The sequence below is a fragment of the Momordica charantia genome (genome assembly GCF_013281855.1).
Source record: "Momordica charantia cultivar OHB3-1 chromosome 8 unlocalized genomic scaffold, Mcharantia_2.0 BLBB01000008.1, whole genome shotgun sequence".
Taxonomy (NCBI): Eukaryota; Viridiplantae; Streptophyta; class Magnoliopsida; order Cucurbitales; family Cucurbitaceae; genus Momordica; species Momordica charantia.
In genome coordinates, this window is record NW_028275166.1 from 9,297,567 (window position 1) to 9,312,595 (window position 15,029).

The 15,029-nt window shown below is 29.6% G+C and overlaps 2 protein-coding genes and 1 long non-coding RNA gene across 5 annotated transcripts; 1 reads left to right on the top strand and 2 right to left on the bottom strand.

Annotated features, from left to right (window-relative positions):
- Nucleotides 1–2,838: 2,838 nt before the first annotated feature.
- On the bottom strand, nucleotides 2,839–3,086 carry LOC148209479 (uncharacterized). Its single transcript, XR_015793239.1, has 2 exons — nucleotides 2,960–3,086; nucleotides 2,839–2,892 (listed from the first exon to the last, which is right to left on the bottom strand). It is a non-coding gene; the product is annotated as an uncharacterized LOC148209479 (long non-coding RNA).
- Nucleotides 2,979–6,860, top strand: LOC111016863 (phenolic glucoside malonyltransferase 2). Of its 3 annotated transcripts, none has more exons than XM_022292415.2 (3): nucleotides 2,979–3,780; nucleotides 3,914–4,698; nucleotides 6,549–6,860. In XM_022292415.2, the coding sequence occupies exons 1-2, from the start codon at nucleotides 3,143–3,145 to the stop codon at nucleotides 4,674–4,676; spliced, it is 1,401 nt and encodes a 466-aa protein (XP_022148107.1). In that variant the 5' UTR covers nucleotides 2,979–3,142; the 3' UTR covers nucleotides 4,677–4,698; nucleotides 6,549–6,860. The 3 variants fall into 3 exon arrangements, with proteins under 3 accessions (XP_022148107.1, XP_022148106.1, XP_022148105.1); XM_022292414.2 differs by lacking the exon at nucleotides 6,549–6,860 and adding an exon at nucleotides 4,812–4,947; XM_022292413.2 differs by lacking the exon at nucleotides 6,549–6,860 and having other exon boundaries at nucleotides 3,914–4,947.
- Nucleotides 6,861–11,369: 4,509 nt separating this feature from the next.
- On the bottom strand, nucleotides 11,370–11,954 carry LOC111016938 (non-specific lipid-transfer protein 2-like). Its single transcript, XM_022292534.2, has one exon. The coding sequence runs from the start codon at nucleotides 11,898–11,900 to the stop codon at nucleotides 11,604–11,606; it is 297 nt and encodes a 98-aa protein (XP_022148226.1). The 5' UTR covers nucleotides 11,901–11,954; the 3' UTR covers nucleotides 11,370–11,603.
- Between the last annotated feature and the right edge of the window lie 3,075 nt (nucleotides 11,955–15,029).

The window sequence follows — 15,029 nt, forward strand, 5'->3', positions numbered from 1 at the left end:
ATTTTAAAATCATTTTCTGTGTTTATTTGGAGGATAAAAAACTGAAATTTGAAACTACAATAGATTTGAAATCACTTTTTAAATTCCGAAATTTTTCATTGTAAATAGTTTGAATTTGTCCGGATTTGAAATTAAAAAGTATCTAATTTCAAATTTACCCTCGTGTAATGTTCAAACATGGTTTCATAAGCAAATAGTCATTAAAGTAAACTACTTTTTTTTAATTCATTTTTGTATTTCTATTCCTTCTTGTGTTTTTCTCCCTGAGGTTTTTTTTTTTTTTTGTGTTAAGTTAAGCAAATAAGAGGTTGCATTAGAAGAAAAAAAATAAACACAAAAGATTTCAAATAATTCAATTTTAAGTTTTTTTTTCTTTAAAAAAATCTTTGTTTACAAGTTTTTTGATTATTATTGACCAGATTTAAATTAGTATCTTGATTTGATTAAATGATTTCATTTTTAGATGCGGTTGACATGCACTACTATTTCGTTGTTAAAATATTATATTTATTATTAATATAATATCTTGCTAATTATAAGGGCATATTAGTAAAATGTTATACTTTCTTTTTATTTTTCGTGAACATCCAAACAAGAAATTTTATGATTTGAATTCCATTTGGTTCCAAATATAATTAGGAATTTGAAATCATTTCCATTATTTAAAATCCTCAAATTTGAAATCATTTCTCACCAATTCCAGATGGCAAACAGAGCATAAAGGTGAAAATCTTAAAATCGTTTCACACATCTTTACAAAGCTTTTTGATTTTCTTTTCAAAAAAAGGGAAACATTTTGATCTTATATGAATCTTTTTTGGTTTTGTTTTTTTTCAAAATTTGGCATCTAATCCCGCCATTGATGCCAAAATCTGCCTAAGTCCCAAGATGCGACCTGTTAGGTCAGTGCAAGCTGTTCGGAACGAGCTTCTTTGGTGGTACGTACCTACAAGGACAGGTAGGACACTCTGCCGCCTAAGTTAGTTTGGATCCAAACTTAAACAGATCAGCTTCAGACAGATTTTTCATACCTGGACTTGTTAGCTAGTGGTGTATTTATAGCTATGAGAGAGGGTAGCTATCTGTCCTGTCGAGGTATTTTTCTGCTCGGACGAGTGATACTCTAAAAGGACCATCGATCTATGCAAGTGCCTCTGGATCCTTCCCTGCTCCTCTGGTCTATGCATTTGGGTGTTTTCGCTAGCGTCTAAACACTAGATCCTGATCTGCTAGGTCGACACTTAGCCTTCTCCCAATAGGTCGGCCTCGAGGAGTTTGTCCTCCAACGCCCACAATATCCCCCTCAACCCAACCTCCTTTATTAGCGAAAAAAAGAAAAAAGAAAAAAGAAAAGAGAGCTCAGGTTCTTGAGAGGAAAAAAACCAAAAGAGAGTAACTAATTACATAGTTGTATGAGTTTATTTTATTATTATTTGAAAAATGTTGAAAAAAATTTTTAATTCCCAAACGTTTAAAATTTTATCAAGCTATCTAAACCTACAATCTAAACACAGTTTTTCTAAATTCAAGGTACCTAAATTGTTCCATTAAACCATTAATTAGGCTACTTTAAACTCACCCTTGGGAATTTTAATCTGTGCTTCAATCACTCTCTCAATATTGTTCTACACCATGTTTGAAATATTGATGTCGATGAAAATGACAATATCTCGATTTTATGAAAATACCGATTTTGATGAGATATTTCTTAAGAAATCATAAAACTATTTAAATTAATATATAAACATTTCAACATTCCTAAATAAATTAAAAATTCTTATTATTAAAATTATATCAACATTAGTAATATTTTATTGATATATATATATATATATTTTGAAAATTTATCGTTTTTTAGTTTATAATGAAAATTTCGATTTTTGATATTAAACAGAAAGGTTTGTTGGTAAAAATTTAAAACCCCGTTCTACTTACAACAATCCTAAAAAATTTATGAAAGTTGGAAAATTATGATTAGATTCTCAGAAAAAGTAAGAAAGAAAAGGCGCAAAAAACTAAAGTAATATGCGAAAAGACAGAAATGGGGTTGTGTTTTGTCCATCCTCAATTGTCCTTTTCTTTTTAGTAAAAAAAAATGAAGATTTGATTCTTTTGTCTTTTTTTTTCCTTTTTTTTAAAAAAAAAAATACTTTACTCCTTGCCTCTTGCCTCCAAGGAACAATCTTGCAGAGATGCAGAAATATGAACCTTTTTTTAAAAAAAAAAAATCACCTTGAAAAACAATATTGATAGTATGTTTATGATGACTTTTGAAAAAGGTGACTTTTTAAATAAATTTATTTTTTCTATCAATAAATACTATTTTAGAGCGTGTTTAGTGTTTAGTATAATTTCTAAAGTGATATTAAATCGGTAAAAGTGCTTTAAAAAATCTATACAACTTTAGGCAATAAATAAAAGCATTAAGAAATATCAGATTAGTTTCAAAACACCATATTTAAAGAAACACTTTGAGAGATAAATGGTTATCAAAAATTATTTAAAATAAATTGATACCCTTGTAGTCAAGCATGCAGTAGATGCTTACCACAAAAAAAAAATGATTATATTAAAAACAAGATTTTAGATGTCGATGTCTATAGAAATTTGATAAATTTCTCATGTCAATATATATTTTTGTAGAAATTAAAAAGTCGTAAAAAATATTTAAATTAACAAATGAATATTTTTATATTTCTAAATAAATTAAAAATGATTAATATTAATATTAGTTATATATTAGTGATATTTTATTGATATTTTTTATATTTTGTCTATTTTTTTTACAATACAACGAAAATGTCAATTTATTCATCATGTCAATGTTGAAGTCATAAATACATACAAATGTTGAATATTTGATATCATAATTGAAAGATATACGAAACTCACCTTGGTAAATACACTCTAAATTAGCACTTCTTTCAAGAGTACTCGTTGTAGGATCTACGAAACTCACCTTGGTAAATACACTCTAAATTAGCACTTCTTTCAAGAGTACTCGTTGTAGGATCTACTCCCAATCCCAATAGTAATTACATTTTAACAACCTTGAACATATATAAATTATGGGAGTCAGCTGAGAAGTTTTGTCCATTTGATCATTGTTCGAAAACTTAGAAGATTAAGAACATCAGTTTCCATGGATGGCAATGGCATTCGATGTTTGAAGATTATTGAAGTGTGTAAGATATCTCCTTCACCGGAGGAGGACTTAGCTGCACCAAACTCTCTTCCTCTCACTTTCTTCGACCTCCTTCGTTTGAAACACCAACCAATTCAACAGCTTTTCTTCTACCAATTACCATCTTCTGATACTCACGTCTCATTTCTTGACGCCATTCTCCCAAACCTCAAAACCTCCCTCTCTCTCGCTCTCCGCCGCTATCTCCCCCTCGTCGGAAACCTCCTTTGGCCCCAGCACTCCGCCGTCCCCACCGTCGAGTTCGTCGAAGGCGACGGTGTTCTCCTGACGGTGGCCGAGTCCGACGCCGACTTTCACCATCTCTCTGGCAGTGGGTTTCGCGAAGTTACAGAATATCATCCTCTCGTTTCCGAGTTGTCTATGTCTCATGATCGTGTCGCAGTGATGGCTCTCCAAGCCACCGCGTTTCGAAATAGAGGATTTTGCATTGGAATAACCATCCACCATGCTGTTACGGATGGAAGAACTTCAGCTTCGTTTGTCAAGTCATGGACTCGTATTTGCAATGATATTCTTCATGCCGTTAGAGAATCCTCTATTCCAACGGCCACAGAGCTCATCCCATTCTATGACAGGTACTTAAAATTATCATTAAACTCAAAAGACTATATCAATATTAATCGGAAAGGAAACGATTGTGCCCAGTTTGAACGTAACCTCTTACAAAGTCTCTATTTTTACATTTATCTCAGTTGTCAAATATTTCAGTTCAGTTATCAAGGATCCGACGGGTCTTACAGAAATTTACGCAAACGAATGGCTGAACAACGAAGGACCCAACAATCGGAGCCTGAGCATTAAGTTACCCAAAACATCACCTACCTTGATCCGATGCACCCTCGAGCTCACTCCCCAAAACATTCACAAGCTAAAGCAATGGCTTCTGAAGCAGCAGCGAGAGATGAATCAGCACATCTCTTCGTTTGTGGCGGCAACTGCATACCTCTGCGTATGCACAGCCAAGACCGAAGGCTTGAAAGATGGAAAGTTGATACTCGTGTTCCCGGCCGACGTTAGAACTCGTCTGAAGCCACCAATTCCTTCAAATTACTTTGGTAATTGTTTGGTTCCTCGCTACCCTTTAATGGAAAGAAGTGAGGTTTTGAGTGAAAATGGAGTGGCTGTCGCTGGTGAGGCAATCTCTGAGGCCATTAAAAGTTTGGAAGGAGGAGGTTTAGAAGAGGCACAGTACTGGGCCTCAGCCTTAGCTTCTTCAAGCAATGGTGATTCTGCTTGGCCAAAAGGCCTAATTGTAATTGGTGGGTCGCCCAAACATGGAGTTTACAGTGCAGATTTTGGGTGGGGAAAGCCGACAAAGGTGGAGATGGTGTCGGCTGATCAATTGGCAGCAATGATTTCTCTAACTGAGAGTGGAAATGGCGATGGTGGGATAGAGATTGGATTGGTTAAGGAGAAAGACGAGATGGAAAGTTTCATTGCTTTGTTTGCTCAAGGTCTTGAATCTCTTTGAAATGATCAGAAGATTGGCAAAGGTATGTGATCAAATTTTGGCCCTGAATTTAGATTCTTAATTGGATAGAATGGAATGATTAGTTTATGTTACGATTTAGTTAGGATTTTGCCTCGCTTTTGTCATCTTTTGCAGCGTTCTATAGGTTGGGGGAGGGTCCGGTGTATTATCTTTCCAGAGCTATAGTCGAAGATCTTGATAAACTACAATCACAATTTTCTTTCTAACCCTTTTTAGAGGGGAAAAATTATTTTTATCCTCATTTTTTAAACTCTTGCTTATGTTATTTTGTGTTATTTCTCTTTCTTCCTCATTTTCCTTCCATTATTTTTTCATCTTTCCCCTCTCTATCTCGTCCTCTCCCAGCTCTTTTTTCCGGAAAATATGTTTTTCTTTTATCTCTATTTTTCCATTAACCCATTCTTTCTTTATTTTTTATTTTTTGTTCCTTCTTTTTTCTCTTTTTCATTCTTCTCTCTTTTCTTTTCTCTTCCGCAGCCATGGTTCTTCCTCTCCTATTCTCTCCCAAAATTTTTTCTTCTTTAATGATGTAGGTGTCTCCTTCTTCGGGGGGCCTACATCGCGTAATTTTTTACAATAAACCCCTCCGACCGAAAATCAGTGGTAGGTGGTCCTGTAAAGCTTCAGAGATGGGTTACTTTTTCTTAACATTGGAGCACATCACATTATAACAAATGTGCAGATCGTCTTACTGCTGCCAAATTTCGCAATAGGCTGGGCTTAGAGAGAGAAAAAGAAGCAAGAAAGAGAGGGAGAGAGAAGGGAGAGAGAGAATGAGAGAGCAGTATATTTTTAAAAATATTTTTATTTAAAAAAATTATTAATTGAGAAAGAAACAAATATGTAGATTAGAGAGCGAAACAAAAAGTGTGTTACCTCAATAGGTGATAGCTACTTGATGCAATGTCTATGTGAACTGTAGGTGTAGTGGCGCCTTGTCTCCTCTCAAAATTGGGAGAAATTGGTTTACTAGTGCCCTCCCAGATTTTTGTGTTTTGAATCAAGTTTTCACATAAAAACCCAACTGCAGTATATTGTGTTTTAATTTAGCTACCCTACATTTGCAAATAGTTTCAAACCTACCTTATTTTTGTTTTTTATTTACGTTACTAAGAAGAAGTTCTAAAAAACAAAACTTACTTTCTCTCTCTTCTTCATTCACAATAAAAAAAAAAACTCAAAAAACTCACTTTTTCTCTCTTCTTTATTCACGAAAAAACACCTAAATTTGCTATCCCTTTCTAGGGTATTCAAAAAACCCGACGAACCCAATCCAAACCATAAAAAAAATTGGATCAACCCAACCCAACCCAAATTTATGCATATATATGTATTTTTTTAATTATATATATATGCATATATATATCCCTCTATCTTCAATGCGTCAACCGTACATTTATTTTTAATCATAGTCCTTCGTTTAAGGTCTTCATATTATCTTCTTCTATTTTGTATAATAATCTCATTCATCCATTTAATTTTAATCCTAACTCCCCGTCGCCACGGTAGATTAAAAAAAGAACACACACACAATCCGACTATCCAAACCGACCCACCCGAAAATATTGGGTTGGGTCAACCATTCAATTCTAAGCTGACGGTTCCTAGATTGGTCCCAAAACTCCTCCTAACCCGGACCCAACCCAACCCTTGAACACCTATCCCTTTCTCTCCTCATCTTCTTCCGTCAGTGTCCCTTCTTGTTCTTTTCTTTTCTTTTTTTTTCTTTTTAAACTGCCATTCACGATCTTCCTCCGATGGGAGCGAGCACCCAAGAGCGATTTTGAACGAGGGTTTAAAACTATTTTCACTCCAATTTTACTTAAATTTCTACTTTTTTTCTTTGTGCAGAACAATTTTCTTGGGAAGAATTTGAAAATCTCTTATTGGAAGGGAGGAGATCTCAAATCGTTCAAGTTTTTGAAGTAGTAATATATTTGAGATGGAGAGAGAAGAGATATAAGATTAGAAGGAAAAGAACACTAGTAGTGAAGAGAGAAAAAATTGGAGGAGAGAGAGGGGTCTTAGAGGGAAGAGAGAGAAGAAGAGAAAGAAGAAAAGAAAAGTTTTGGGAGAGAGGGAAGTCTGAGAAGAACAAGAAAAGAGGGAGAAATTCATTAAAACAAAAGTAGTAATCAAGGCGAATACATAATTTTGCACCAATTTAATGTAACCAAAGATTACAAAACTTAGATTTTCAAAAAAAATGTCGAAATAGGTCTCGTATGCCAAAAAAAAAATTTAATATTTTTCAAGGTTACCGTTCACCTTCAAAAATTAATATTTTTCAAAGCTTAAATTAACTTTCAAAAATTAATATTTTTCAAGGGTTACAGGTCTTCGATAATTGTCAAATTAGTTGTGAATAATTAATTATTGTCAAATATTTTTTTTTAAGGTTTTTATATTTTCCAAATATCATAATGCTATTCTCAACAATACAATTAGTTGTGAATAATTAATTATTGTCAAATATTTTTTTAAGGTTTTTATATTTTCCAAATATCATAATGCTATTCTCAACAATTTTTATACCAATCGATATTTGTAAATCCTTGAAAAAAAATCGAGTAGAAATTAATATTAAACTAATATTATTTTTTTATTAGAAAAATTAAATTACGTTTTGTAACTTCTGGACCATATCCAATCCAAGTAAAATATTATTTACTACAAATCAATAGTACCGCAAAAGCATATTCAACAATCAACAAGTAGAGAGTCATGATCTTTCTAAAATTAATTCAACTAATATAAATACCTCAAACCCCTGAAAAAAAAATCATAATTTTAAGAGTAGTTTGAATCAACTCAATCTAACTTTGAAGCTTTTGTTTTTACAAGCGTCGTGACCTTCAAAATTCAACGACTGATCATAAGCAAAATGATGTATCTTCAATTAGAGAACAAAATAATGTTGTTGATCCAATCCAACGAATTCAAATATTTACCTCTTTTTTCAAAAATATCGTTATAATAGTATGATATTGTCCGCTCTAAGTTTCATCTAAAATGTAACGTACTAATAGAGATAATTGTCCTCATTTATATACTATGGATGTTTGCACACCTTACAACTCCAACATTATTGGTACATGTTTTTCCAACTTTAAACGTTTGTCTCATTAATATTTTCCAAACATATGAAAATTGAGAGTTATATCGAAATTTTCATTTTCATTTTTGCTTCATATGTTAAGAATTCATAACAAGTGTAAATTAGATGGTTCTTTTGTCTTTTAACAATGAAATATAATGGATTTTAACAAGCTACTAAATTTTTGACATGTTTGAAAAAAATTTTGGTATCTCGTTCTCTTTCTTCCCCTCATGTTTAATTTCTTTTTATTGGTCAGACATTACATAAAAGATAAGATAGGGTAGAAATTTTTGGTGCCAATTTTACCCTTCAATTTTAAATATTCAATTCAATAAAATGAAGCGTATTAAATTTAATGTCAACATGAACTATGTTTATTGGTTAAAGCATCTTACTCCTTCGAGAGGTCAGATGATGTTCAATTTCTCAACTCCACATTTTTGTTGCAAGATAAAAAATAATTAAAAAAAAATCAATTCCACGCCTTGATAGAGAACCGTCGCTTTAGCTCAAGTTTTGGAAGGGATAGATTTAAAGCTTAAAAATGGTAGGGGTGATATATCTCAATATTGACTTTTTATTTCCACTAAATTAATTAGAAAAATTATAATCAAATAATATAGTTTAGTCACATAAGAAAATATCATATATAGTTCAACATTTATATTTGTGTGTTAATTTCCACCATTCATTTTAAATATTAAATTATATAAAATGAGTTGTGTTCATTTCAATTTCACCAGTTGCATTTATACTACTTTAGCCCATAAGTTTCGAGAAAAATGTTTATAAAGTTCTTAGCATCACTATTTCTGTTAGTTATGTCATTGCATTGCTTGTGTTACGGAATGGTCAATTTTCTTTTTGAGAGGAGGAAAATAGAGCTACCAATACTGTCTCATCCAACCTAGGCTTCAATATATGTCTACATCAGTATGTTTATACACATATTAAAACTACGTTATTTATGAGGTTGAGATCCAAAATGATTCTTTTTTTATAAAAATTCATGGAATAAAATAGACATTCGAACTCAAATATAGCAAACTTAAAAATTAACTTTAAATTTCAGAAATTAAAATACAACCATGCTAAAAAAAATATTTATTTAAATCATAAATATATTAAGTACTAAATTTTTAGAACTTAATTAGAATTTTAAAAAAAAAATAGATATTTAAGTTAGTGTATAGATAAATTAAAATACAACCATGATAAAAAAATAATTTATTTAAATCATAAATTTATTAAGTACTAAATTTTTAGAACTTAATTAGAATTTTAAAAAAATAGATATTTAAGTTAGTGTATAGATATATGTATTACCCACAAAGTTTAATTTTGATCTCTAATTTTTGTAAATATTAATTTTAGGTATTCGACTTTAACAGAACTCTCGTTTATTTTGAACTCAAAAAATAATAATAATAATAATAATAAAATCATGAAATGAGTTTATTTATTTCTTTTGTTTTTGCTTATTATATCCGAGAGTCCTTAATTTTTTAGATAATTTACAATATTTGATCGTTTATCTATAAAAATTCTCAATTTTAACCTTAATGTTTAAAAGTTTTCAATCAAGTCTATGGATAAAAAATTTGTTCACAAAAAATTTTTTAGGGTTAAATTATTATTTTATAAACATATGAACATGTGCCGGTATAATATTACTTAACACATCAATCTAAATTTGTCCACTAACATAATTAAATTTTATCCACCGTCATAAAAATCTATCTATTTTTTTCTAAATGGTAATCCTACGTACCTAAATATGTTAACAAAATAATAATTTAATGACACATTAATTTTTTTTTCAAAATGTTTTAATTGAAAATTTTTAATATATTAAAAATAAAATTTAAGGATTTTTAAAGATTGAGAACAAAATTGAGAATTACCCACCTATCACTTTAATTTTTAAAATTAGGCTTGCTTAACTTTAATTTCTTTCTTATTATGTTTACTTTAAAACTAATTTTTTTATTTAGTAATCAAAAAAATTATTTTTTAGTTTTAAGGCAAATTTTAGGAGTAAAGATAGTAAAATTAACTTATCCACGACAATTTCCTTTAATAAACTAAGTTTATTTTTAAAAAAAAAAAGGAAATTGAAAACTAAAGGATGAATTAATCTGGGTTCTGCTTTTAGGAAATTATCTTGCCTTATAATAAACATTAGAAAACCAAAAATAGTTTTACTTTTTTTAAAAATGTTACAAATTTGGACCTTTTTTCCTTTTCATGTGATAGTTTTTCCTTTTTTTTTATTCCAGTTAAATTATTCTATTCATGTAAAATTTTAAACTATATTTAGAAATACATATTTTATTTTATTTTACTATTTACGTGACTGCCCTGCCCCTGAAAATTTTGGAGTTAAACGGCAATTTAGACAGAATATTCGTAATTTCGCATTGATAAAGAAAGTAGTGGGACCCATAATTTATGTGCATATTGACTTTTACATCCAAGGAGAGACGCGTGGTTGGAATATAGTGGATCCATATCAATTAAAGAATTTGAATAAGTTGGGTTACTATGTGGAAGTGGGCGGAGCAACACATGACAGTGAGACCCACGACCAGTGGAGGGAGCAACGCCATGAATTGGCGGTGACGTATAGAAGCTACGCAACACACCCTATTGTGCAGCACAAGCAGTGGGTAGGGATAGCAAGTAATGAAGGTAATACCATACATCAAAAATGTCTTCTAACGATTCATATACAAGTGGAGCTCATTAGGAGTATTTAAAAGACTCGATAATCCAATGAATCCAACCTAAATCGTAAGGGTTGGGTTGGGTCTTGGGTTCAACATTTAAAAAATTCATCTATACCATAAATGAATTAATTCATCTCAAACTATTTAGGATTTTTATGTATTAATAGAAATTTCATTTAATGAAAATTATTCCGAATTAATCAATTGTCATTCTCAACCAGCTGTCCAACAACCAATATCCTAGTCAAGTCTACTATTCCGTACTCTCAATTCCCTATTTATGAAGTTACAATAACATTGATAACTTTTTTATTTTTTATTTTTTATTTTAAAAAATTAAGTTTATAACACTATTTATACTTTTAAGATATTTTTATAATCTAATCAAATTTTTGAAAATTAAGAAAAGTAGTTTTAAAAAAATTGTTTTTCTTTTTTGAAAAAAACTAACGAAAGATATGTGTGTGGAATTAGTGTTTATAAGCTTAATTTTCAAAAATAATATAATTATTAAACGAGACCTTACTAATTTTAGGTTAATAAAAATGGCAAACAACCATTTATATCCCTAAATTTAAATATGGGTGAGTCAATTTTAATCTTAAACTTTCAATTTCATCCATTAAATTCTAATTTTTTATAAAAAAAATATATAGTATGATTAATGCCTCCAACCAATAAATCATACAAAACTCAATTAACAAAATACTTAAAATCAAAGAAATGCCCGAAGCCAAAATCCTTCCAAAAAGAATAAAAAATATTCAAAGTTCAACCACTTTTTTGGAGTTCAATGGAATAAAATTCAAACTTCTACTAATATGACAAAATAGACGGATGGAATTGAAAGAGCCAATAATCGTCTTAATATTCCATATTTTCTTGATAACAATCTCATCATTCCATATCAAAAAGACACATAAAAAGTTTTTTTTCTCCGACAAGTATATGTCAATTACCATTGAGTTATGCTCGTGTCGGCAAAGACAAAGAAAATTTATTTCACAGTAGTTTTGGATTTTGTAATAGATACCAACTTAATTTCCATAAGAAATTAAATTAAGGGCATGGGGAGTCCTAGCAGCTGGGGAAGGCAACACCACAGGCAGAAGCAACCTTTTTGGCGTTGGGAGATTGCACGTAAGGCTTCAAGTTTGGATTCCTTAGGTACCCACAAAGGCATGGCTTTTGCTCCCTCAACTTACTGCAGCAAGCGGACGAGGGTGGCATCCCCGATAGGATTGCAGTGACACACGGGCTCAGCTCCGTAGGGCTGCAAGTCACCGCCTCCGTCACACGAGCTCCGATGAGAAGCGCCGCGATCGCCACCACCAAAAGCCAAAGCCGAAGGCCTGTGATAGAAAGTTTCTTCATTCTTGCTGGGTTTGCTAGCTAGGAGAGTAAATATTGTGGGTGTGTATTTGCAAGCCTCCCTAGCTCTACTTATAGCCTCATAAAGTGGAACAGCAGTGCAGAATTTGGCCACACCTTTCATTAATTTCTCACTTCCCAACCCCACCTACTTTTTATAAGGCAGTTTTATTTCAAAATTAATTATAGATAGTCTATGTCTATTGTAAATCTTTGTAGTATTATTTTATCGCTATTCCCTTTCAATTTTAGGTTTTAATTCCGATGACAATATATATAGTTTGCAATTGCAATAATTAAATTCAATTTTTCGGTGCTTCCTCCCTAGGCGGATCCACAACTTTGTGTTAGAAAAGTATAAGTTCTTTAAAAAGAAAAATTGAAACTTCAAATATATTTATGTGAAATATATTTAATTTTTAGGATAAAAACCATTTTTGGCCCTTATCATTAAATAATCATTTAGTGATTTCTAGACTTTAGTCTGTGACGATTTTGTTCATGTACTTCTCAAATTGGTAACAATTTAGTCCTTGACTTTAGTAGATTAATAATTTAAATTTGTACTATGAAAAATAGTATTTGTAATTTTTATAAACACATTTAGTCCTTGTCAGTTCTATATGTATAAGAAATTCTATCACATCTTAACACTATTTTATAAACCATTTTGATTTTAGCTAAATCTTCTTTTATTTTTCTTTTCTTATTCAGATAGACAATCACTTAATTGCCCATCTTATTCAACAATGAACAATCATCCCCCAACCAAATCTCCTTGGGATAAAATAAAGCTTGAAAAAAGAAAAGAGCCCGAGTTATTAATTTCAATATCCATTATGCATCCGTATCTAAATACAAAATTGATAATAATATAGAGTTTACTTTTTAAAATTAATATTATATTATATAGTAACATTTGAAATAATCATATGGTGTTTATTTTGTTCGTCGAGATACAAGTTTAGTTCATGAAATTGCATAGTTGTTTCAAATATGTAGTCTAAACTTTCAAAAATGTCTACAATACGTCATTGAATTTTCAATTTTATATCTAATAGATTTATGAACTTTACAGAAGTGTCTTGATTTTTAAACTTTCAATTTTGTAGGTAAGACATCCGTGATTTAGATATTTTTAAAAATTCATGGATCTAGACATAAAACTGGAAGATGAGAGTTCTATATTAGACACAAAACTCAAACCCATGAAATTTTTAAAATGTCAAATAAGTCGGAGAATTATTAGCCACAAAATTGAAAATTAAATAATCACTATTGGACATGTTAAAGTTCAAAGATATATTAGACACAAGATTAAAAGTTTGGGATCTATTAAACACTTTTAAACTCCAAGGACCTATGAAACACAATCCTTAAAGTCTATGGACGAAACTTGTAATTTAACCTATTTTATTTAAACACGTGATATCTCTATTTTATTTTATCATATATTAATTTTATTAAAAATGAGTATTTATTAAATTTAATTATAAACATTTATATTTACAAGAAAATAAATTATCAATAAAGTAATAAGTGATTTTTTTGTTACAATTTGATAGTTATTATTCTTAAATGTTAGTATGAATAATTAAATTAAATAGCTTACCATTTTAATTTATATAATTTGATTTATCGTTTTTTATTTGAAGAGAATAAATACTTATACTTAATTTGTAAAAATATAAGTTAAGAAATTATTTGTACTTGAATAACACAATTCATTTTAATAATATATATTATTATATATTACAATAATATTTAATGTTTATATCTTAAATATATTAGAAAAAATAAATCACTTTAGATTTAACATTTTTAAAAATAAAAAATTATTTATATCAAGATAAATATATATTTACATGGGTGTCCCAGTGTGATTATTAATAGTTTACATGGGTGTGTAAATATGAAGAAGTTTATATTTATGTAGGATGTGTGTAAAGGTGTCTTCATTACTCATTACAATATTGTACTGAAAAAAAAATTACAATATAAATTATTTATTTTCATTACAATATAAATTATTTAATTACTCATGGGTAGAATGTGAAAAAGGCTCGCCAACACGAGTCAGCTCAGCGATAATTGGTAATTACCTTTAATTAAGAGGTCAAGAGTTTGAATTCTCCACATCCATTTGTTGTACTCTAATTCAGTAGTAATGAGTTCAAATCTCTCGACCCACTTGTTGTACTATAAATAAATAAAAAATAAAAAACAATGCCATGGGATATGAAAAAAAATTATATACGTCCATATCTTCTTGATTAAATGGTTCAATTTCCATGTTAGAGTTTATAAAATAATAATAATAATAATAATAATATCCAGGATGGCAATTGATGTTTTCAATATATTGTGAAAATATTAATGAAATGTATATATTTATCAAATAGATATGTTACATTTACAAATTTGATTAACAAACTTTACTATTTAACATTTAAAAGTTTTCGAAAAGAAATATTTTTGAGTATATGAGTTAGCTTATATGGTTCCGAGTTTCTATATCTTACAATATTTTTTAAAATCATTTTCTAAGAAAAGGAAAATAAGTGGAAATTTAGTGGATTAATCCCTAATATTTAAATATTTTTTAAAATTTAGTCCCGCCATGTTGATTAATGTTAAAATTGACTTTACCATAAACTTACCTAATTGAATGGATAGAAATTTAGAGGAGGAAAAAATTAGTGACAAATTGGTAAAAGTTTCAAGTATTATGCTCTTGAATGACAATGTTTTCTCTTCTAAATTTTTGCCATTTTTGGTAATGAATGACTCAGCTTTTAATTTCTGAAAATATTTCCCTATTTCTAGATTTTCTAAGAATTACGTATTATCATCGGCCAATTTTGATATTCATCTATAATGAGAGATCGTTTTTATTTCTTAAAAACATAAGCGTCTAATAACTATTTTTTTTCTCATTTTTCATTTTTAGAAGCGTCCAAAATTATAGAAACAAAATTAAGTTTCTTATTTTCATTTCCAATTTCTAGTGTTTTCTAAAATATAATTAAAAAATATTATTTTATCATTATTGACCTGTAAAATGTATAATAAATATTAAAAATAAATATATCATACATAATTTGAATATTTAATTTAAAAAAAAAAAGTAAT

Coding starts and splice junctions, on each gene's coding strand:
- LOC111016938 (XM_022292534.2), bottom strand. CDS start 11,900: ATGAAGAAACTTTCTATCACAGGCCTTCGGCTTTGGCTTTTGGTGGTG.
- LOC111016863 (XM_022292415.2), top strand. CDS start 3,143: ATGGATGGCAATGGCATTCGATGTTTGAAGATTATTGAAGTGTGTAAG. Junction 3,781..3,913: donor CTCATCCCATTCTATGACAG/GTACTTAAAATT, acceptor CAAATATTTCAG/TTCAGTTATCAAGGATCCGA.